Source organism: Mytilus galloprovincialis, chromosome 1 (assembly GCF_965363235.1).
Source record: "Mytilus galloprovincialis chromosome 1, xbMytGall1.hap1.1, whole genome shotgun sequence".
In the NCBI taxonomy this organism is placed as follows: domain Eukaryota; kingdom Metazoa; phylum Mollusca; class Bivalvia; order Mytilida; family Mytilidae; genus Mytilus; species Mytilus galloprovincialis.
The window spans coordinates 119279114-119305468 of record NC_134838.1 but is presented as its reverse complement, the minus strand read 5'-3'; the positions used below and the strand labels follow the sequence as shown (position 1 = coordinate 119305468).

General features: G+C 32.9%; 1 protein-coding gene across 2 annotated transcripts; it reads left to right on the top strand.

The window, feature by feature from the left end:
* Positions 1 to 5507: 5507 nt before the first annotated feature.
* LOC143054729 (uncharacterized) lies at positions 5508 to 24192 on the top strand. Of its 2 annotated transcripts, none has more exons than XM_076227764.1 (2): positions 5508 to 6131; positions 22373 to 24192. In XM_076227764.1, the coding sequence occupies exons 1-2, from the start codon at positions 5905 to 5907 to the stop codon at positions 22869 to 22871; spliced, it is 726 nt and encodes a 241-aa protein (XP_076083879.1). In that variant the 5' UTR covers positions 5508 to 5904; the 3' UTR covers positions 22872 to 24192. The 2 variants fall into 2 exon arrangements, with proteins under 2 accessions (XP_076083879.1, XP_076083886.1); XM_076227771.1 differs by lacking the exon at positions 5508 to 6131 and adding an exon at positions 9270 to 9458.
* Positions 24193 to 26355: the final 2163 nt, after the last annotated feature.

The window sequence follows — 26355 nt, the reverse complement described above, 5'->3', positions numbered from 1 at the left end:
ATTTTTAAATTAAATAAAAAAATATATATTGAATTTGAAAAAAAACCACGTTGAAATTAAGTGATCATGAGAAATCCCGTAATCACTTGATTTATAAGGCATGCATCTAATGTGTTAGCGAATATTGAATATTAAGTTACTATTTAGTTGTAGAATGCATTCGTTTCATATGTTTAAGCTTTTGATATTGCCATTTGATTAAGTACTTTCCCTTTTGAATTTTCCTCGGAGTTCAGTATTTTTGTGATTTTACTTTTTACCAATGAGGGTGAAGGGCACCATGTAGGTTAATGAAATGAGACATTGCTACTGCAACAGCATACACAACATCATTGACATAACTTTAATTGTTCTCATTTGTTGATCTTTAACAAATTGATAACATCACCGCCGCCGGGAATAAGCAGACTTAAACCTTCGCAACCTCGTCGAGGTGAGACAAAATATAACATTTCGTAACGTTTATTATGAAAAATACGTTAATCGTGGGATCTTAGATCACGATGTTTTGTTTTCCAAAAATTCAATCCTATTAATGGAATTTAGCAGACTCTAACTTGCTTTAAACATCGTTGATGCGCTTGATTAAAACATGATGCAAGCTACAATGGATACGATGTCTACCCATGGTGAAACGTTTTTTGAGAAATATTCGTCAATTTATAAGAAAACATTCTGGAAGCTAGAAACAACACGGCATTAACTTTATTATGTCAATGTGATGGTTCAATCATGTTCTTGTCGGTACAACAAGGCAGTAAAACAAATTCCGAATATCGTCCAAGATATCATTTAAAGTTGTCGTTTTATGTTGCTGGATATCAATAGAAAGGTAATCTTTTTAAGGAGTTTATGTGTCCGAATACTTGACGTAGTCCAACAACTGTTTCACAATCCTGTCAACGATGAGGTGCGAGTTCGAATCCCGCACGTACGAATGCGTTCAAATTCTACTCTTACTAACTTACTTACTTAATTAATCCTCTACGTGCGAACTTGCAGATGAGGTCACTACCAACACCCTCCAATGTTGCCTATATTGTGTATTTCTTTCTGCCTTTCCCCATGTCATTCCCATGAATCTCATTTCACTATCTATTGTACGTCGCCATGTTTGTTTGGTTTTTTTTTACCCCCTGTCTTTCTATTTCTCTCTGCATGTGTCTATTGAAGAACTATTTGTTATGTCATGATTATCATTTCGTAGAACATGGCCAATCCCTTTCTTTTGCTTTTTTTTCTTTTAATTTCTGCTCTGATGTCTCTTTGTAAGGTAAGTTTGTATAGGTCTTTATTACTTCCTGACCAGAAGATCTTGCAAATTTTACGAAGACGTATTATGGAATAATGACAGTTTGTTGCTGTTTTCAAAGTCCAAAAGGTTTATGACGATGGTGTGTTGCCATTTACTACTCAATGTTGTTTTGAGTGAGAATATGTGGTCACTTCACCCTTTATTGGCTTTAAAGACCTGTTCTTTCCGTGAGTGTCATCTAAAGCATCTTTTTTTCGCTAAGAAAGCAATTACTCGAAGGAAAACTTTTGCAGGTACATGTACAGAAAGTAGAGATATACCACTCCAGTTGTTGCAATCTGTCATATGACAGTATGAGTTTACTAAATATTGTGTGTAGTGTTGATTCTGTCGTTTCTACATCAAGGATTTCTGCACTGATGTTGTCTACTCCAGTTGATTTACCTTTTTTGAGCTTGCATAATGCTTTATTTGTTTCACCAAGTTCATGTTTTTCCTCTGGTATATCTATTTTTATTTTCTCTTCGGTGTTATCAAATTGTGCTGGATTGTTTGGTGGTTCATGGTTTATAACTTCCCAAAAGTGCTCTGCCCATCTTTCAAGTTTCTGTGACTACGATGTTTATACCTCCCCATTGTTTCTTAAAACTGGTATGTCATTGTTGTTACTTTTCCAATATAGCTGTTTAGTTATCTTATATACAGTACTTAGTTCACGTTTGCATGCCTCTTCTGCTTCATTTTCCAATCCTTCAATATATTGTAGTTTGTCTTCTCTATCTTGTTTCTTGACTTCTTTATTTAGCTCTAAGTATTCTTTTTGTAGCTTTACTTTCAACCTTTCTAATCTTTTCTGATTGCACTTACTTTTTATAAATCTTCTCTTTTCTATAACATTCCATTCCAAATTCATTGTCAGATGTATCATTACACATATTTTTTACTTTGTTCCAATGTTTATTTAGATCAGGACCAATGTTGTCGATGTATTCCCTGATATTTTGTAGTGTTTGGTATTGGTTTCTTATGCTGATGTTAAATTTTTGTCTTATCGGGTTGTCTTTAAGATCCTTTAAGGCAGTGGATGATATATGTTTTTCTCTTATGTTGTGGTCTGACTACCTTTCCCAGTTTAAGTTTAATTTTTCAAAGTAGAAGGTGATGGTCACTTCCACAATCTACTCCCCTTTTGACACCGACATCAGAGACTTTCTCCATCTCCCATTTACAATTATGTGGTCTATCTGGTTTTTGTCCCTGCCATTTGCTGAGTTCCATGTAAACTTGTAAATGTCCTTGTTTGGAAATAAAGATCATCAAATAACTAGATCATTCAAGCTGCATAAATGTACTAAAAGTCCACCATTTTCATTTCATTCTCCAATCATGTCCGCCCATTATTCTTTCCTTACATGAGTTATCTGCCCCAATCTTTGTATTCAGATCACCAATTAAAGACATAAATCATGTGCTGGTACTTTACTAACAAGTGATTGTAATTTGTCATAAAAGTTATTCTTGTCCTAAATAATAGCTTCATTGGTATGTGCATAGCATTGAATTGCTGACAGTTTTGAATATTTTGAGCAGACCCTTGCGATAATAAGCCTTTCGTCAACTGATTAGCATTTTTTGCTTCATTGCCAAATACTAAAGCCCTAATAGTGTTTGTTGTCTGTTCGGCCTGAGTACTATATTGTTTACTTTGTAAGCGATCCGTTGTTTAACCATCTACATTTACTAACACCTAGTTTACTTATGTTATACCTTCTCAACTCATTAACATGACAACTTGTGCTGTTTTTCCTGTCTCATACATGGTCTGCCAAAACCATGACCTATGCTGAGAACATTTGGCGTCCATACTTCTTGCCCCTAGATGCATTTCTGCTTTCACTAGACACATTCGGGTCATCTGTATGGCGTATGTCCTCATTCACAGATAAATTGATCGTTATAAGTTTCAGCGGATGGGTTTGGTCACGTATTAGATTAGTTAAACTGGTACGATTGTCGATGAAACAATATCCACCAAGCGAGGTCTTAAAAAATAAGCAAAATCTGAATCGTAGAGTAGGCTGTAAAAGACACCGATTTGACAAGAAGTTTGATGTAAAGTAGGCTGTAAAAGACACCGATTTGAAGTTTGATGTAAAGTAGGCTGTAAAAGACACCGATTTGACAAGAAGTTTGATGTAAAGTAGGGTGTAAATATTATGATGCCAAGTAATATGATATTAAACTACAGACTGTTCAAGGATGACGTGATTTTGATTCATTGTCTATTCATATCAAAAAGATGATATAATTATGTTTATTAAAATTAAGGGTAGTCAAATTATCATTACATTATACTACAGCACAAACAGAATAGAAAATGTATGCACTTACACTGGTATTTTCTTAGTGCATGGTTATTGTTGTTTCGTTAGCATCTGCGGTTTATTCCACATTTCAAATTAATTTTTATTGAGGGAGGGAAAAAATAAATTTAGAAATCGAAATGTCATGTTTTACGTGATCATAGTTTTGAATGATCTGAAACTTATACTGTCAGATGAAGATTTTTTTATATACATAAATTTGTTCGATATAGATTTTGAAAAGGACTTATTTCATTGTTGTGTCTACAACGATTGCTTTAATTCTTTATCATAAGATAAATAGTTTTTATCGAATTCTGGTAGTATTGGAAATAATTATTTGAATTAAATTACTATAAAACGGTTACCAAGCATTATAAATAGTGGACACTATTAGGCTCTATTATTGTCTATGTACTTGTTTCGTGTCAGGCCGACTTGGATACTAAGTGGTGTTTCCTGTTTTATTAAGTCCATAGAACCTATTGATGGAGTCACGCAATCAACAGTTTAATTACTGTGATCTGATAATGTCCCTAATGTTACATAGTTGTTAGTATCCTTGTGCTTTATATTTGTATAAACATTAAAATTCAATATTCAGCTTTTGAAGTGTGTAAAATACTGCTTTTTAAACAATATAAAACAAATATACAAATATTAAATGGAGTTTGTTTGATTTAATCCATCATTCCAGTTTAATTGCATTAAGTTAAGTCTATATCGATTGCGAATTTATTTCAGAAGAACAATAACAGTTCCATTAAAACTCTTAAAATATGAGGGTATTGAAGAGATACGCCGATCATATTAAGTTAGTCTCCAATGGTATAAAGATTCTCTGAAGTCAAGAACTATGTTGCGCTAAATCTTATGAATCTGATGTATATGATTTTTTCCCCACAGCTACGATTATGCTCTCACATACTATGTATAGATTTCATAACTTTCAAATATACTGAAAACACGAGGCTTGCCGAGAGTTTAATTGTTAAATATTTAACAGTCTATATTAGAGAATATCATATTGAACGAGATTCGGTCGTAACCTGTAGGAACCTTATGTTTTTAAGACTATATGAAGGCAAAATTTATCGTATTTTAAATCATCTGCAAAAAGGGTGTTATTTCTCTGACACGTCATCGGGTATGGCCTCCTGTTAAGTGACGTTGTTATACCAAATTCAGAAGAAAGCAACAAAATCTCAACTCATGGTTGACAATTGAATTTTGTAAACCTGAGATGAATCGAAAAATTTTATTATAAGAAAAAAATAACAAGAAATCGGGGAAAGTTGATAAATCAGCTTAGCTTTAGCAGAAAGTAAAATAATATTACAAAATGAAATAGATTTTTAAAAACTGTTTGGTAATCAGTGATATCGAATCGGCGCAAAGATGAACCGTGTTATGTTGGATAGATAATGTGTCAGCAACCCAACGATACTTAAAACAAAAGACATCTAGAAATCCAAATACGGTCAAACCATTAATTTTCTCTTCTAGTCTTAAAACGGTAGGGGGAATTAGACTTGATTTTTTTTTTAAAGTTTATCCTTATTGTTGAAAAAAAAGTCTTTAGTTAAAACTTGAGTTAGGGTAAGACTGTTCGCTAATCTTGTTTACATTAAATGATAAGTTAGAAGAAATCCTGTTTGATTTGGACCAAACACAAACATGGTATCGTGTTCGATAATAAATAAATACCCATATACACCCTCGTAAATTGTGGGAAGTCTATTGAAGGTTTTGAAAAAGTAAGCAGCTTATCTATAACGCTGAAGAATTAGCTTAACATATCTCATTACTACACTCCACTAATAATGGTTTAATGTTATTAATTAAAGTTAGAAACATAAAAATTCAGTCATCAAGACTACACGCAAGTGTGCGTAGCAGTTCTTAAGTTGTATCTTTATTTTTGTGAAACTAAGTATATCACTTATAAAGCGTAAATGTAAACTAAGGAGTTTACAGTTTTGCGTCTATAGATAACAAATTGTTTTCTATAGAATTAATGATTTTCTGCTCGACTTCAATTATATTTCTCAGTTAATAATGAACATATATTGAAATGTACTTTAGGTGGATAGTGTTTCTTTGACTGGAATCTAATGAAGTCAATTCTGTGATATACTTGATTATTTTTGTAAAAGAAGAAAATGTTTAGCAAATGGACGGTGATACGTAATTGAAAAGAAAAGTGGAGTGATGTATTTTGTTTTGAGATTTTAAAATGAAACAATAATTCAAAAGTTCACAAATTGAACAATTTTGTATTGAAAGATGGATAAACATTATTCCCAAACATCTCGAACGAGCACGATGAGTACTAGGGACCATATCTTTATAACTCCTGCTGTTTTATCAGGATTAAGTGACAGTCCATTGCTTGGAGTAAAAAGAGTTGACATTAGTTTTGTTCAGAAAGATAATAAACGTTTAGGACCTATAAAGAAGATTATAAAACAGAGGGTCAAACCTATAACGGAAGAATCACTTTCAGATCACAGGTATTACTAATATTTTTATGTTTATTTCACTGAACTATATGTAGAGTATGGATATTTTATTGAATAGAGATAAAATTGAGAATGGAAATGGGGAATATGTCAAAGAGACAACTTCCCGACCAAAAATCAGAAAACAGCTGATGTTTCAGTCAGAATTATATTGAAGATATATAACTAGTACAATCACCATTCTTCGTGATAGACCCTGTTTTGTTCATATATATTTTTTGTGGGGCTCGTGTTGCTCATTCTGTAGTTTGTTGTGTATAAGTTGTTTGTTAAATGTTATTTATCATTTCTTATTTTTCTTCATTTGAATGATATTGTCCGTCTCTCTTCCACTTTGTTATTCTCCCTTTTTTTCCGTGTCACTTTTTTTTAAAAAGTCTGGTGACTTCTTATCGTTTGATACCCTTGGGTGTTCGATCGGCCGATTGTATAAAATTTAATATTATAACAATATTGAAACCAATGAAGGTCTTCCTTTTTTATTTAAAAAAAAAAATTTAGAACTTGATTGGAAAATTATAATATTTATATGTGACCAATCAGTAAATGTATTCCCACAATAATCTTTAGTCACACACATTCCATTCCAACCAAAGTGTCTTGTGTAAAACAAAACAAAACAAAAAATAAAAGTGCAAGGTTCTTTAAATCAACAAGAGGAAAAGGGGGTGTAAATTTAAAATAACACGTACAGTGATTTTATGCATTTTTTGCAATTTCCTATATAAAGTTCTTATTGGAAACACTGAAAGAAATACTTTCACTTCAATATATTTCTTTCCGAAACGCATATAATAAATGATTTGAATAAAAACATCTTATTTTGGTTTTTATGAATATGACATGTTTGTGGAATCAGTTCGATGTCGAATTCCTGTGAAAATAGTTTAAAATGGTAAGAGATCTATATATATAGTTAAACTGAACAATAAATGGGTAACACCTGTCTCAGAAATAAACACCATTGTTTTGTAATACAAAAGACCTTTTGTGGTTTGAATTATTCATAAATACGCTAAATTATTGTGAAACAGCAGGGTTACAGATTGTAATGTATGTTCGTGTAAAACCTAACTAAAGAAGATAAATGTCATATTAGTTCGTTCGCTGTAATTTATGGATAAATGGGGATTCATTTACATATATATTCCCGATTTTAAAAAAAATGTCACATCGGTTATCGTCATGACCTTACAAAAACGTTGAAACATGTTCAGGATAATATGAATCGAACTGAATTGTGTTATCTCCCCTAGAGAAAGAAAAATAACTGCGCCGTGTGCGTTAGAAACGCCCGTCGCATGAATGGCGTACAAGTAAGTTAATCAGAAACCTGTTAAATCACCACGCATGCAGAAAAACTTACAGGAGATTTTTGTTTACATAAAAAATTGCTTAAGAATGGAAAAGTTAAAGTCTTTTTTTTCAAATTTGAATTGATAAAACAAATTCCCAAATTTTCTGACCTTAGAAAAACGTTAAAAGTTGTTGAAAAAGAATATCCTTTTGACTGATTTTTATAGTTATTTCTTATGTTGTAATGTTACACCATTGTCCCAGGTTAAAAGGGGGGTGGGGGCGGCGACTTCGAAAATGCTTATCCCCGCCACATTCTGTATGTGCCTGTCCCATTTCAGGAGCCTGTAGTTCAGTGGTTGTTGTTGGTTTATGTCTGTCATATTTGTTTTTCGTAAATTGTTTTGTTATAAATTTAGCCGATAGTTTTCTCAATTGAATTGTTCCGTATTTTTTATGTCGAGGCCTTAGTAGGCAACTATATAATATATTATATATATATGGGTTTCTCATCGTTGGAGGCCATACTGTAGCCTATATAGTTGCTACATCCACGACACGTGGACGGACGGACGGACGGTATGACAGACAACAAAGTAGTATCTGTAATGGGCGTATATATTAAAAAAAAATAAGATCAAAATTAAATCGCGATTTAAAAATATTTGTTTAATGACAATAACATCAAGTTCATTACAGTCAGTCACTTGATTGGTTGATTTATTGGTGTACGCCACTTTCAACACTATTATGCTATTTCGTGGAGGTCATATATATAAAAAAGAAGATGTGGTATGATTGCCGATGAGATTACTCTCCACAAGAGACCGAATGACTCAGAAATTAACAACTATAGGTCATCGTACGGCCTTCAACAATGAGCAAAGCCCACACCGCATAGTCAGCTATAAAAAGACCCCGAAATGACAGTGTAAAACAATTCAAACGAGAAAACTAACGGCCTAATTTATGTACAAAAAAAGAACGAAAAACAAATATGTAACACACAAACAAATGACAACCACCGACTTACAGGCTCCTGACTTGAGACAGGCATATACATATAGAATGTGGCGAGGTTAAACATGTTAGCATGATCCCAATCCTCACCCAAACCTGGGACAGTAGTGTAGCAGTACAACATAAGAACGATCGAACTACAGTTTTTATTGATGGCCAAAACCCTTGGTGAAATTGATTGTTTGTTTCAGCTGTGCTGGATGAATAAACACACAGCCTCGTCCACCGGTTATAATTTGGACGTTAAATCAGATGCCTCGTGTAGAGAGAATGCTTTGTTCGTATGAGTATAAAAAAAGGAGATGTGGGTGGTCTGTTTTAAGGCAAGATTTCTGTGAATGTCTCAAATAATTTCATCTTCCAGTGGCAATCCATCTCGATCGACCAAAAAATACAAAATCTACTGATACCTGATTGAACATGCATAACTTTTTCCACCGAACGTTAAGCTACCAATCAATCCGTCAGTCCATGAGTATTTAATATGGGGTTAAGAATCGTTCACAATCTGATATACAGATATGTAAGGTCATTGTATAACCTATGATTGTATCTATTGGGTCAATCAAGATGCGATTAATCGATTTTATCTCGATGTGTACGGTCATTGTATAGCCTATGATTGTATATATTGGGTCGATCAAGATGCGATTAATCGATTTTATCTCCATTGTCTGTCATTCATAAAACAAAAGCTCTGGCGCTTTAACTATTGTTAACAATGACACCAATATTTACTTGTCCATAGCTGTGCTATACCTTTCATATTGTAAACTTATACCCACCATGTGTACATTTAACAAAAGTGCTCATTGTTTGTACAACTTATAATATTTCACGATTTATTGGACTTCGGTATATAAAAATGATTGTTAGTTTAACATAACGTTTTAAATTAATTCAATATTATGGTTTGACACCAATGGGATAAATAGTTTAATTATTCCGAATTAAAATGGATTTTCTTGTGGTACAAGGACAACCACCGGTTCTACATACAAGGTAATCTGTAAAAGATTGTGCTTAAAACGGTGAAATTAAGCTTATTATAAATCCGTCTCATCTCTTTTTTCCTATCAATTTCTTAATTACGCCGGAATACGCTTGTAAATGTCCATTCTAAGGAGAGAAATGACATTTCTAGAATTAAACCTATATTGTATTGAATATCAGACAAAATAGTTTACAGATATATGAACATAAGACGGCAATTTTGGAATTAATATTGATTCACTCATTGGGTCTTGTATCTGAAATAAACACATTTATTCTTAAACCAGTTGCTGGCATGATACGGGTTATGTTGTTCTCGTATAACTTATGATGGCCCTTACGGGAGGGATTGGGGTTGATTTGTATATGAAGAAGAGATAATAAGTTCAATTGAGGTCTGACATCTTAGTCACTCTTTTGTTACTTATTCTAACATCGGACTCGGGCTTCTTTTCAACTGAGTTTTAATGTGTGTTTTGCTGTGTGTGTGTTTATTCCTCATTGGCTAGACTGAGTTATATGTAGAGGGTTGAGCTCTCACAAAACATATTTGACCCCGTCTCATTTTGAATTACTAGTACCCCAAGTCAGGTCAGATACCCTTTTGTCTTTGTGAGCATTGTGTTGGTTTTTTTTTTATTTGATATATTCATATGTTTCGGAGTTAAGTATGGCGTCCATTTCGCTGAGCTAGTATGCATTATTGTTTAGACTCATTTGTATGTTTGTGCTGTTTTCATTTCGTTGGTCGGGTTGTTATCTCTTGACACAATTCCCGTTTCTATTCTCTATTCGGTGTACTTAAAGCTGTCTGTTTGTTTGCTTGTCTTGATTTTGTTTTGTTTTATTTTGTTCCATAATGATTGTTACTATTGTCGGGGTTCGTGTTGTTCAGTCTTTTGTTTTATATTGTGATCTGAGTACAGTTTTTGTCTTCTTTTCAGTTTTCGAAACGGCATTGTCAGATTTTTAATGTTTGAACCCCCAACTGTACAAATATGTGCAGTATCAACTTAAATTTTCCTCTCCAATAGTATGAAAGTTAAGATTAAAGAGGGAAAGGCCGAGGCCTGTTGTTTAAAAAAAGTAGTGAAATCTCGACACATGAATGATAGATTTGAATTATAATGATGATTATTAAAAATATTCGCTTTATAACATATGAAACAAAATCATTTCGTAAATTTCATAACTAACATTAATGATTTTAAGGATAATTCTACAATATAACTTGAAGGCAGGAACATTGCATTTCATTCCATAGCCGAGACGTTTTGTCTATTCTAAGAGCATATGCGTGTTTACTTTCTGGTTTTTAAAATTTGACTGTTAATTTTGTATTGCTATATACACAGACAAGTACTTATTATTAAAGAATTCGTGTGGGTAAAATTGTTACTTAAATTACCCAGATTAAAGCGGTTGAGATTACCCATTTGTTTTCAAGTTTCATTCATAAACAACATGGTATTGTGTTTGACCGATAAGTTCTGATCAATCAATGGAACGTCTCAAATACCAAAAGAACATGTGACCTATTAAGATTTTAATAAGTTGTCAACTTGAAAGTTTCTTCAAAACAATTGATTTCCATTTGACAATCATCGAACTAAATACAGCTGGTCACACTGCAACAAAAGAAAGAGTACGAAAATATACAATAAACACTGCCCGGCCCATCTTTCTTCCTTCTGCTTTCCTCCCACCCAAACTGTTCCATATATTTTCTGTCTTTTCGTCCAGCTTCTCGCGTCTCTTCCTGACTTTTTTCTCCGACTTATCTCTCCACTCTATTAGTCTTGTATGGGTTTTTTTTTTGTTTTTTTTTTAGTTCATCTATATGTTTAGGAGTTCGTATGAAGTCCATTTTCACTGAACAAGTACACATTTTTGTTTAGTGTCCAGCTGGAGTCCGCCTCCGGATGCGATATTTTCTCGCTGTATCAAAGGCCCATTGGTGGTCTCTTGCTGTATTAAAGGCCCATTGGTGGTCTCTTGCTGTGTTTTTTTTTTGTCTATTTGACACATTGCCCATTTCCATTCTCTATTTTATCTTCATCTCCCATGTCATATTTTTTTTACTTTTACATTCCTCTTCTTCTGCTCTCTGTTTGATCTGCCTGGTTTTTTTTTATGTGTGTCTTTTCTTGTTTCTTATTTGCCCGTTTATATTTGTTTTTATTTGCTAGAAACGAAATGAAATTGACCTTAGAAACAAAGCCAGGTATTTTTCTGATTAAATATAGTGAAGTTTTGTATTGATTTATAATATCGAATTCTTTGAAGTTATAGTTTTTAGTTCAAATAACAAAAATAAGCCATAACAAACATAAGACACGCATAGTAAGCAAATGAATATAAGAAGGAGCCATCAGAATATCGCCATGTGTACAATAAGAAAAGAAACCCAATGCCTGTAGCATTTATTAATCCAAGGTCTGTAAAAGGAGCAACTGTTATTGTTGCCAAGTTAGATTTGCTTCTTAAACTTTTTAAACAAATCTGATTCACTGATGATTTGCCGAGAAAATGTCATCATAATATTAGCGTTTTTGTTAATAAAAATACTCAGAAATATACTATCATTATATCATATCAGAGCATATTTAAAGGTCGTGGATAACATTGAAAAGTCAGAGCTTTACATTAGTTTACATATAACATAAAAGTCAAATACAAATCGCCATTTTTTTCCTTTTTAATATTTGGTAAACTCGTTTAAACTGCAATTACGAAAAGATAAAGAATGCCTGTATCCATAAATATCTAGTTTAAACTGCCCTTCGTGAAGGCCAGGATAGGAATAATGAATTGACCAAACTTAGACTATAAATAATAACGGACGATACAATAAAGAATACAGAAAATAGCCAAAATAGTATAGAAATGGAGCCCCCACCCCAACTGAAGGGAAAATCCAGAACCTCAATCAAACCCGCATTGTGAAAATTATTTTCTTTTCTTATATATATATATATATATATATGGAAATAAAACTAATTTTCATTTAAAAGAACTAAAACTAAAACGAGAAGTTCTAAACTCTGAAATTTTCATTTTTTGTTTGACTTATCTTCATTCTATTTCACGAATTTTGAAGTTAATTTATTTCCCCCATCGTCAAAAACATGCATGAAATATTTGCCACTGAACGTTAAGAAACCAACGTTCAATCAATCAATCTTTCTCCTCCCTATATTCATCAATAGTTAGCACCTTCATTTTCAGTCTGATTAATCACTCATAATCACTCATACTACACATTGCATTGAACAAAAAGTAGATTATACATATAATTAAAATGGCGTTATGAAGATTCTGTATTCCGTTTTGAGTGTCTAAAGAAATCTATCGGTATTTAGAAATTTTTTAAATGACATTAAAAATGGACCCTTTAAACCTGGTTAAATGTGATTGCAATATGTAGTTTTAGGTTGGTGTATAAATGGATCTTATCGCGTTCTATACATTCTATTTTGTTTCAAATAAAAGACCTACTCGGTGCTATAACTGGCAGAAAATCCATAACATAATTTTCTCTTTTCTTTAAAGAAATAGATTTAATAAGATGAAAGACCACAAGGACAACAAACTTGTAATGATTCTTTTGTCCAGATGTCACAACTAGATATGAATAAATACTTATTTCAATCGTATCCCAAAATAGGTAGATTGATGTATCAGTTTCAAAATAAGTTATTAATCACATGCACCCCTTAACTTTAAATTTAATTTCATATGCAAACATCATATGCCATTGTTGCAAAATGTACTGCATTTTTAAGCTAAGCATACCTCAAAGTTAACATAAGAAACGTTCAAACTTTGTCCGTCGACTTTTAATTTCTTTCTCAGATGATGCCATCCAGTAATTTTAAACCAAATATTTGGTACAACCAACATTGGAAAATTTTTTCACATCTATTGACAAACATAACCACATTCTGTATGTATGTGTCTGTCCCCAGTCAGGAGCCTGTAATTCAGTGGTTGTCGTTTGTTGATGTTTTTTTTTGTTTTTCGTTAATTTTTTGTACAAAATTAGGCCGTTAGTTTTCTCGTTTGAATTGTTTTACAATTGTCATTTCGGGGCAATTTACAGCTGAGCGGTATGGGCTTTGCTCATTGTTGAAGGCCGTACGGTGACCTATATTTGTTTATTTCTGTTTTGTTTTTTTGAGAGTTGTCTCATTGGCAATCATACCACAACTTCTTTTTTATATAAATATCATACTTGAATGCATTCCTACTTCACAGACCAATTTAACTCCCAAGTGCATATAAATAAGCAAAGTGATAAGGGATTAAGGATATGTTCTATGAAAACATTTCATCAACAGTAAAAGGAAAACATATATCATTAAGAGAGCAATGAAATTTTCTACCTATAAAATGAAAACTTGTAAAAACTTCACAAAATAAATCTACACTAGACAAAGATGATACCGTTGCTGGCTTTAGTGATGTTGAACTGAGACCACTCAAGATAGAGTCGTTTGTCTAGTCTTATGAGAAATCGTCTTTAAACCTCTAACCATAAGAAAGAGGCGCACGATAACAATGGGACATTACAATTATTGTTCCTACAAACAGACAACGAACACGATATTACATTTGCGATGGTATAACCGACCGACACAAATGTCTGTTGCTACCGTTTAGTAGTCTCAATTGATTCAAACAAGTTTTGTTGAATGAACATACATATGTTGACAAATTATAGACTTTTATTGACGTCGCGTACGGTGTTGGTGTTAGTTTTGGTAACGTTAGTTTGACGTTATTTTTCATGCATTGTATAAATAACGTCGTACGTTTTTTTCATTTCGTACAGCTCAATCATACAGCATAATTTATATGAGCGGTTTGCTTGACTTGCTACGTATAGAACCGAAATGCAAAAGCGGCACATATTTTTTTTAAGTACAGTTAAATTAAAACGGAAAAATAATATTCATTTGAATAAGTATCCCCTTGGAGCAAAGATATTTTCTCTTTCTTTTGATTGTAACAGGATATTTATGATTAATCCGTTTCCACTTTGAGGGTGCGAGTGCTTCCTTGTAGCCTTATCCTGCTCTTTTTAAAATCTAAAAGGGTGACTTTTATGTGCAAGAGATATTGCTCTCTCTTAACACGGTTTAGTCATTTATCACCCCCTTCAGACGGACTATCATGGTTTCACAAGACCATCATACTCGTAAATGTTGTCAAGGTCTTATTCTTTTATCCGCTTTTGATAATTTCCGAATAAAGATTTTATAAGTTGAATCGTTTGTTTCGTCGCCTGTATTAAATGTCAAAAGAATCAACAGTTACAAGCAAATTCAAAATTAACCACAATAAAATTAATTTAATCAAATTTGCCAATTTCATAAACAAAAGGAAATTTAATCTCAACTATGAACAAGAAAACAGATGGGCGCAGATAATTTTAGCGAAAAACTACTAGGGGACATTTTAGCGCAGACATTAGAGCCCATTTTAGCGCAGGATTAATCCGTTCAGCTGTATTTTCGAAATCCCAATTTTAATAGCGAAAACTTTCCTAGTTGAATAATACTAAAACCACGAGCATTAATTTATGCTGGCTTAATATCAAAGTTGTATGTATATTTATATGTTTACTTTGGTTCATCATGGAAATAAAAGTAATTCTATAGTTGTCACTCAGCTGTTTACGTTTTTCTTGATACTATCATCAAATTGCAAACAACAACTTTTATAAAAATACAATGTATAGGCGAATGTGCACAACAATCTATCATAGCTGACTATGCGGTAATGGCTTTGCTCATTGGTGAAGGCCGTACGGTGACCTATAGTTGTTAATGTCTTTGTCATTTTGGTCTTTTGTGGATAGTTGTCTCATTGGCAATCATATCACATCTTCTTTTTTATATAGACAAGATAAAGAGAAAAAATCAGTTCCTACTGCAACTTTATGAACAGTATTGTGTGAGGAAATAAATTTTGTACAGGGGATATACACAGAGCCCATTACGTACGTTCTCTGGAATATAAATTCCAGGCTAGAACGGACTTTTAAAATTTGATATATCAGATCCCTTTTGCACTGATTGTGCATGGGTTTTCTCTTCTAGATCTCGCGCATGGGTCTTTGTTTTTAATAAAAAGTGTGCAAACAAAATAAATATTGAAACAAATATATAGGAAGGATGAACTTAATGATGTGTTATTAATCCTTGTATGTGCCCGTCGAAATTGATAAAGAAGCATGGCAGCATTTGTTTATCCTTGCATGTTCCTATGTCCCTAGAAACACACTATCCATTCTTTCTGATTTGAAAATGTGCAATATAAATTGATCCTTTTTCTATTATAATCGTTCGTTCTGAAGACACCAGGTCCCATGTACTGAATACATAACGTTCAAACTAGTCCCGCAAACTGCCTCAAATACATGTAATAGATAAAAGGGGAGGAAGAGGGTTTCAGAAACATTTAACCTGTTAAGAAAGTTTTGAATAAACATTCAATGACATATTTGTCGCTGGACGTCAGATAAACAATGAATCAATACACAAACAAATGCGCAAATTTGGGTTACGCAATGTTTCAATCAATCTCATTATTATAATTAAATCATACTATTGGTAGAGAAATTCACAATTTGTTATCTCTAATTGATATTAAATTGTTATATCAAATTGATACTCTGTTTTATCAAATTGACAATTTGACAATTTGATAAATTGTTATATCAAATTCATAATTCGTTATAGCAAATTGGAAAAAGTTAATAAGCATGACACGTAAAGGCTTCCGCAATTTTCGACGTTAGGCACTACATGTCAAGTTTTACAGAACGTAACGTCAAAACAAGTAAAAAAGCATGGTGTGACATTATGACTAGACAAAAGTACTCGCTGACTGTGTCGTTAATACTTCCGACATGTGATCGAAAATGGGTTCAAAAAAATCCCTGAACAATAGATTTTAATGTTATATAGTATTTTTTGTGCTATTATTATTTCAAATTTTCCTCCCTCCAAAACTGTATAATATGACTTATCATACTTGTAACAAAAATGTAAAAAACGGCGTTTTGTGACATTTTGACTAGACAAAAACAAAAAGATCGCGTTTATTTGTTTTTCAATATTTTCTCTTAAAACTTCGACACAATTTTTTTTTATACACTTAAAAAAAAAGTTTTCTCGTTTGAATAAAATTTCATATCGTAGAAAAGACTGCAACTGCCTATTACTTTTCATAAGACACTTAACAAATACGCCAAAACGTCAGAAAACGGCGAGTGTGACATTTCAACGGATTTAATAAAATGAACAATTTAGGACATAATTTAAACTATACTTACTAATTGAAGACATAGCAAGTAGTATATTTATTGTATAATTTTGACACAGGAAGGATGGATATGTAAATTGTGGTTTGGATCTGCAGCATTCGTTCGAATTTTTAAGAACTCCAAAAAATATGCGAGATTTGGGTTTTGTGACAGAAGTACAAATTTCAAAAAATCATTAATTCTGCCACGATCTTTTGAAATGTTGTGACAAAACTTTTTATTTTTTTTTCCTTATTATATACGGAATAAAAAGATATATCATTTTCGGAATAATTTATTTGAGTTACCTTTTAAAATCACTCTTAACTTCACCCCTATCCATATTTTTTTTCGATTTTCGGCTTGACCACAAAACAAAGTGAACTTTTCGTCCTGGTCAGACGCGTCCAGTTAACGATGACGTCATAAATAAAACATACACCATTAACACCAAATACTACTCTTTCTAGGAGTACAATTTTTTTTTAATGAGTTCAAAAAATTACAAGAATAACTTCAAAGCAACGCTGATAATATGTCGTGGTGTTACTTGTCTACACGCTCAAAATCAGTGTTATTAGGGATCATTCGAGTAACAAAATGAATAAAAGTATTGATTTGAAGGCATATTCCATTTCTACTTTTAATTACGCATATTTTGATATATACATTTATATAGTTATCAATTCCGAAACTTCTAACAAATGCAATAAAGGCGAACTGGAAAGCAAAACCCGTATTATCACCAACACCGTACGCGACGTCCTTATATTATATGGTTAATTCCATAGAATTAAATAATTTTACAATCGAGTCATAATCTGGAGGAGGTGTATACTTTTGAATTTTATTGGGGGTTTAACTTCTTCAACTTTTTATTGAATTTATCGAAGATGTTACTCAGTCATGTTATTTGTGTAGAAACGAAAATAACAACACCACAGTCACGACAGGTATGATTAAATATTTATTTTTCCATTTCCTGTGTTATTTAACTAAATAACAAATAAGTTTTAAAGCAGTGTTTGTTGGGTATGAACTTGATTACCCTTATTAACTTGTAGACGTCTTTTCGACCATTATAATATCTCGTATACAACCATACAAAACATTGAACAAACTGTACAGTATTATCGATCATAACAAACATCTAAGAACTTGCATCCAGTCATGCGCTCTTTAGTTTTGACGGGACATTTATACATACACGATTGTCAATCCATCTATACATTTTCTTATATACTTTTTTATGATTTTAACGATTTCGCTTTGGTGTTGGAGAGTAACAGAGACTTCGTTCAGTGAAAAAATCTTTTAAAATGTCTAACACAAGTTAGATCAATTCTTTTTAAAATTTACAAAAGTATTATTTTAGGTTTGGGGATTTGATGGCACGCGTACATTGTGGACAATTTCTAGTTTCACTTGTAAAACAAGAACTGTTTCCTTTCCATAGCACATTGGTTCATACATGAAATTCTGGTTAACTTTGTATCTATCGTAAAACGGTGCAGTATTTAGTTTTCTGTCAAGTGTTTTGTTTAATGTTCTTGATGGTACTATCTGTGTTTCTCATTACGGACGGTGCAGTATTTAGTGTTCTTAGTTATATTTTGTTGAATGTTGTTATGTTGGAGTCTCTGATGACGGACGGTGCATTATTTAGTTTTCTGTGTAATGTTAATGTTTTGTTGAATGTTGTTGTTAGGTTTGCGTCCCTCATGAAGAATGGTGCAGTATTTAGTTTTCTGTGTAATGTTAATGTTTTGTTGAATGTTGTTGTTGTTAGGTTTGCGTCTCTCATGAAGAATGGTGTAGTATTTAGTTTTCTGTGTAATGTTAATGTTTTGTTGAATGTTGTTGTTGTTAGGTTTGCGTCTCTCATGAAGAATGGTGCAGTATTTAGTTTTCTGTGTAATGTTAATGTTTTGTTGAATGTTGTTGTTGTTAGGTTTGCGTCTCTCATGAAGAATGGTGCAGTATTTAGTTTTCTGTGTAATGTTAATGTTTTGTTGAATGTTGTTGTTGTTAGGTTTGCGTCTCTCATGAAGAATGGTGTAGTATTTAGTTTTCTGTGTAATGTTAATGTTTTGTTGAATGTTGTTGTTGTTAGGTTTGCGTCTCTCATGAAGAATGGTGTAGTATTTAGTTTTCTGTGTAATGTTAATGTTTTGTTGAATGTTGTTGTTGTTAGGTTTGCGTCTCTCATGAAGAATGGTGCAGTATTTAGTGTTCTGTGTAATGTTAATGTTTTGTTAAATGTTGTTGTTGTTAGGTTTGCATCTCTCATGAAGAATGGTGCAGTATTTAGTTTTCTGTGTAGTGTTAATGTTTTGTTGAATGTTGTTGTTGTTAGGTTTGTGTCTCTCATGAAGAATTGTGCAGTATTTAGTTTTCTGTGTAGTGTTTTGTTGACTGTTGTTTGCCTTGTAGTCAGTGTCTTCCCCAAAGATCATATAAAGTTTTTAAACAATGCGTAGCACTTGTTTATCTTGTACAAAGTGGCTTGTAAAATAAAACAAAATGTGTCATTAAAAGGTCGCAGTGATAGAGACATACGATTACCTAAGAAAAAGTGTTTTTTCATTTACAAGTTAAATATAGTATCTGCTGTCATGCATAATAAGATAGACACTGGAAATTACCAGAAAATTTTACAGAACAAGTGAATCTTCACATTTATTCACCAGCGTTCAAAGATAATTATATCTATCCTCGTATCTATCATTCTTATTATCGTTTTGTTTTTGATTTTGCTGGACAGACATTCAATGTATGCCTTGAGTTTCTATTCACACTTGAACGAATATTGAAAATAACTAGATCACCTTTCGTGACAATAAATACGTTCTTTATTGAAATCTATGATTGAAAATGTTTGTTTCATTAGTATTTTTGTTAGTACCCCAAAGAATAATTCTGAAGGTCGGCGTTGAAATTGAAATCTCGGAATTAATTTTAATCCTTTAACTTAAAAAGATTGTAAAGTTGTGTTTCACAAATACTTATATTCATTACTTTCCTCAAAGCTTACAGGAATAAGAACCGATCACGGATTTATAAATGAAATCATACGCTAGATTACTAAATCATTGTCACTTAATTTCTGTTTGAATAAACATTTTCCCTTCATATCTTTATGAATGAAAGACATATACAAATATATATTTAGGACGAATATCTCTGAATAAATACTAGGTCCATGCGATAAAACTATAAAATGTCCAACTTTATGGAGGTTTGTGTGGATGTCAAATCAATAAGACTAAGGAGAAGTGGAACATGTTTACTTTCTGCCAGAATCACAAGAACACGGTACAGTAAAAATGGCATTTTTATCGAGTTGTCTTGCAAAACCTTTACGAAAAAAGTAAAATCACAGAATTACTCAACTCCGAGGAAAATTCAAAACGGAAAACATAGAAAATCACTGTATCGATATCGCTACTGCGACCAAATCGTTGATTTGATTTTTTTGAAATGTAAACTCCACCATATTTGTTCAACTGCTTAGGCATTAATTAACTCTTGTAAGACTGTTCAGGTACTCTTGTAAGACTGTTCAGGTACTCTTGTAAGACTGTTCAGGTACTCTTGTAAGACTGTTCAGATAATTTCTAAACCGGACCTCACATGCCGTGTAAACTATTGCCATCACTTGGCTTCCGTCGTCCATAAATTTTCACTTTTCATCTTCTTCCTTGAAGTCATATGACACGTTTAAAAGAGTCTTGACAGGAGGAATTATTCATGTCCTTTATGAACAATCCTTATTTGGTTACATTGAATCGAACAAAAAAACGAGTTTGAAAGTTTTTGAAAGTTTTGTAACTCTACAGAACTGATCCTTGGGATATACACGGTCCAATTTAATGTTACTCGAGAGGCAAATCAGAGCGGAATTAGTGTGTAGAAGTTCCTTCACAAATGATTCTTATTTAGTTTTGATCGAACGCGAACATTGCGGCCAGAGACAATCTTTGATTATGATTGGCAAATCTAAAAAAGAATCTGCTCTGCTTTGTAACCATACTGATGATTGTGAAATCATCTATACAAATGATTTCTATTTACTGTTCATCAGCTGGCAAACATGACGAAATAAGTGTATCATACGCCTTATTGAAAACCTCTGAGCAATCACATTTAAAGGAATGTATATGGATCTCCTTTACAATTAATCCTCATTGTTTCGTATAGAACGAAACGTATTGCCACGATGATGGTATTCTGCTTTTCTGCTGTCATATTTTCTTGATTCTCATCTCTAAATCTCTGTCACTCTCTGCCAGTGATTTGATGTCTTATCTTCACCAGATGTTTCGACCCTATACTATTGCATACTCCGGTTGGCAGGACTGTAGAGGTGTTCAAACCTTTACTGATAAGCATTCGGCTTCCAGCTCAGATCATCTCGGAGATGCCATAACCAGCAAGATGAACGTTCTGCTGCTTTTCCCTAGCCGTCTTAATGTTGTATTCCTTACATTTCCGACTATTCCTATTGCCTGTAGCATCCTCCATACTGACTGTACAGGACGTCCTGTACTTCTACTTAGAACAGCCACGTTTTCCAACTTTTCTCTTTACATGTTGTCATCCGCTCTGTTTACTTTTCCTTCCCCTGCTGGTATGCCTCTTTACATCTCTCTTTCCATAGAACTGCCAGTTCTATTGCTACTATCATCTTTGACGACTGTGACCAAACTACAATGTCTGAGTGTAGGATTGTCTGTACACATTCAGGAAACACAAGCTTCTTGCCAATGTCAGTCCTAATGGTTCATTCATTGCCCTTGTCCAAGATGTAGTGCTGTTGCGACTTTGTTGCCTAACCAGTATCTCCCTCTCTGACAAATCTGATCTGCTTTGCCTCTGTTTTTTGGTGGTTTCTTCTTCCTTCTTTCAATATCAAGGGTCTCTATCATGCCGCCATCTATATTTTCACAGAACAACCTTACAGCATGAAAGTATCTGTTCCATTGTACCTCTTCCACCACATAACTTGCAGATTGGATCTACTGTCAGTCCCCACTGGTGAAAGTTTTGAAGGGACGGGAAATGTATCATAGACTGACCTAAGCATGAATGAAATTGTGAATGGTTCCATCCCCCATAACTCTGCCCATGGGATCTTTCTTTCTGTCAACTTCCTAGTCATCCATGCTCGTGACTCTTCTGCTTTTGCCCTTCTTTTTCGTCTTCTAACTGTCTTACTTCTGACTGCACCATGCTGCTATTTTCTTTTGGTGTTGTCTTTGACTACTGTTGGAAACATGTCATTCATAAGCCCTGTCTACCAGTATATGTGTTGCTGACTATATCTTTGTGATAAAGAATACATTCTGCTTGATCTACTGCAGTATTTAATGTTGTTCTGGTGGAAAACATTGCAAAATTGAGGAAAATTAAAGCCCCAAAAAAAAATTTGAATCTGAAATTTCTTGACCAATTTTAGTCATTAAACACAAAGTGGTCTAGAATATTGTATTAAAAGACTTCTAAGAAAAGTTATCAAATCATGGCTACCGGGGACAATCATTGATTCTAATGATTTTTTTCAAATGATTTTTCAATTGATCATTGATATATGTTTTTGTTTATTTTACAGGACGATGGGAAGTGAAAGTGATGGTTATGATTTCTGTGATGATGCAATAGAAAAAGTAGCTAAGGCTAACTCAGTTCGAATAGAAACTACACAGATTTTACCGGAAGTGTCAGCATCTACTTGTGCTTTTCATACAAAATCAGACAGATTAAAGAATGAATTGTTATACATGTCAAATCATCATGCGGGACATCTACCACAAAAACGTTTGAGACCTAAAGCTGTGTCTAATATATCAATAAATCCTCGAAAACGAATTCCAAAAATACCATCAGGAATGGATATAAGACAATTGGAAAGAGACATTGAAAAATATCCCAAGTTTCCTTCAGCCTTGCCTGGTCACATGCCGTCTAAAGAGTTTGTTATGACATGGTTATTACATGGGTCGGAACCTGATCACCACTTTCCGGAACTTACTACTCCAAGAGATAAAAAACCGTCCAAGTTAAAACAACACAAATTAGGTGCTTATAGAAATACGTTCGTGAGTGAATGATATATGTAAAACAGAACTACATGTAAATGTAATTTCAATTAAGCTAGATGCATGGCATTAATATTGTCGAGAACAACAAAAAAAGGCAAGAATTTCAAGGTTTCATTTTGCTGAAACCTTGTTATCTGGTATATGGACAATCAAATGTGTTAGTTTCATCAGAATCAAACATATATAGACAGCGTGTCATCTTTGCATTGACATTATAGTTTTTGTTCGAACCTACTGTGTATTTAACATAGCGTCGTTTGCATTTTTGTAAACAACATGAGGATACATTTTTGCAAAAATGTGCAATCATTGTTTTCAATATGACTGATTATTATAGTTAATATATAGAATACGAATCGTTCAAGTGTCGTCCTTAACCCCTACTCGAAAACACATAATCTTCCCGACACAAACGAAACAAAAAAGTAATTTCACGTAGACTAAAGGGAACCGTTTTGAAAACACTACATCCGTGTGTGCGTCCCGATACCATAAGGACAAATAAATATGAAAAAATGAAAAGAATGAAAAGAATGTCATTATCCTCATTAAGGTTTTCTTAAAGACTTCTTTAGAAAAAAAGAAATTTTAAAATTGGCATATCATTATTGGTGCTGTTATCTATGCTTTTCATTGGGCTGGAACACAATAAGGCATACTATATAAAAAGAAGGTTTATGTGTCATTCTTGTAAAAAGTGATTCAGATAAACCATGCAGGACGGCATGACAATAGCTGCTCAACGGTAGACATGCATCTATCAGATTGAAAAATAAAAATATTAGCAAAATATTCCCAATCTCTTTTTAACTTGGAGAAATATTGGCTTACTTAAACATTCAAAGTCGATGATAATATGGATAGGTAATGATAACGGAAGGCCCCTTGAACTACTGAGAAAAGAATTAATCCTTCGATCACATATAATTACTAAATCGGTTAAAGGGAGATAAAGCTAATTGCACAATTTCTTTTATCTTTGTGTTTGATTTTAAAGAACTTTTAAACATGCAGTTTCTGTTTAGCTTGGTTCGATCCTGGCAAGTATAATTTCAGGAGATATTATAAACATGGTGTAAGAACTAAATAGACTACGAAAATTATGTGGTAATTAATGCAGCACATGATCACCCTAACAATTATCTATACAAAACTACATTTTTTATCATTTGACTATTATATGTATTATGTATGACATGTAAACCTCTTATAATACAAGCATACGTTTTATTGTAAACTGAAAAAATGTTTGACTTATGTAAAACAAACTATTAACATATATTATGAAAATTACACGTCTTTGATCAGGTTAAAGTGATACAACATACAACAGTGTTTTAGAAACTGCCATTATTCATAGAGCACCGGTCTATTAAGGATATTGAGATCTTCCATTTGTATGAATAAATGCAGATATTTGATAGACATCAATGACAAAACCTTCCAAGAGGTCAGCTTACGGTGGTCTTCAACAATAAATATTATGTAGATGTTCATTATGTAGAGCTCTCTTAAAATCTTCTCAAGCCTCAAAAGTATTGATGCATTTAGCAGAGGCTAGACAAGACATTTACTCATTATGTTCATGATTTAGGTTCAAACAATCTACGTTCGAAGAGTCAGTGAGCATGATGCGAACTTTACTTATCTACCTCATAAAGTGTATTTAAGGGTTTGTATTTGACTAAAACTACTGTCAGTTGTTCATCTTTTTTTCATAGACCTTTAAAAACAAATGGGTAAATGTCTTTGAGACAGCAATCTAAGAAACTTATTTTACCACTATTAAGAGACATCTTTCGAAGACAATAAAGAACCTTATACGATGGACAAGTCCACAAAAGCATGTTGTAAACTCTTCTGAATTGCTCAAAATATCGCCAACCACTGATTGTGACGACAAAAGATTTTTAATGAATACACCATTTATATAATTAACATGAAGAAACAGCAACTATCACTGAAAAGGATTCGACTAGCAGAAGGGTATACACATTTTAGAAGAAAAAACATTGACTTTCTTCGAACAAACTTGAAATGATTATTACACAGTATTGAAACCGTCGTTTGTTGTGTATAGTGTAAACTATAAAGAATTCTCTTTCAATAACGACTTCGAAAAAGCGAATAATATCAAAACGTGAAAACAGATTACCATCAATTGTTAAACAACTCAATCCAAAAAACCAATAGATTGATGAGAACTGATGAATAGATAAAACAACACCAATTAGGACTAAGGTGATTTAGAAATACGTTTGTTAGTGAATGATATATGCAAAACAGAACTACATGTATTTGTAGTTTCAATTAAGCCTTGCCAGATGCTTGAAACTTAACATTTTCGTAAACAACAGAAAAAAGGATTTAAAGGTTTCATTTCATTGAAACCTTGTCGTCATTTAGTTTATGCACAATCAAATGTACTAGCGACATCGGAATCAAACATATATAGACAGTGTTTCATCTATGCATGAAAATTACGATTATTGTTCGAAACCTACTGTGTACTTAATACAGAGTCGGTTTTTCTTGTAAACAACATGCGGATACAAAAATGTGTAATCGTTGTTTACATGATGTCTGATTATCATACTGAAAGAAAAGGGACGAAAGATACCAGAGGGACAGTCAAACTCATCAATCGAAAATAAATTGACAACGCGCCATGACTAACAAAGAAAAAGACAAACAGACAAACATATATAATAGTACACAATACACAACATAGATTAATATAGAATACGAATCGTTTAATGTCGCCCTCAACCTAAATTTGCTAAACACCCAATTACGAATTAATTATGAAAATTCCTGACATGTTTGAAAACAATTTAAAATCCCGTGGTTTAGAGGGAATCTTTATGACACATTCACGAATACGTCCGAATACCATAAGGACAAATGAATATGAAAAAATGAAAAGGATATCCTTATCCTCATAAAGATAAATTTTGAAAAAATTTCCTTAGAAAAAAAGAGCATATCATAATGGGTTCTGTAACCTATGTTTTTCAGCACGCTGGAACACACTAATACATACTATATAAAAGAAAGTCCATGTATCATTCTTGCAAATACCAAGTAGTTTCAAGGAAAAGTGTGACAATAGATGACTCAGTGATAGACATTGCTATTGATTTTAAAGGACTTTTAAACATGCAGTTTCTGCCACTGCTGTTGGACGTTTCGTCCCCGAAGATTTCACCAGCCCAGTAGTCAGCACTTCAATGTTGACATGAATATCAATTATATGGTCATTTTTATAAATTTCCTGTTTGCAAAAGTATGAATTATTTGAAATACTAAGGATTTTTTTATCCCAGGCATATATAACCTTAGCCGTATTTGGCATAACTCTTTGGAATTTTGGGTCATCATTGCTCTTCAACTTTGTACTTGTTTAGTTTTCTAACTATTTTGATCTGAGCGTACCTAATGAGTCTTATGTAGACGAAACGCGCGTCTGGCATATTAAATTATCAAAGCTTGG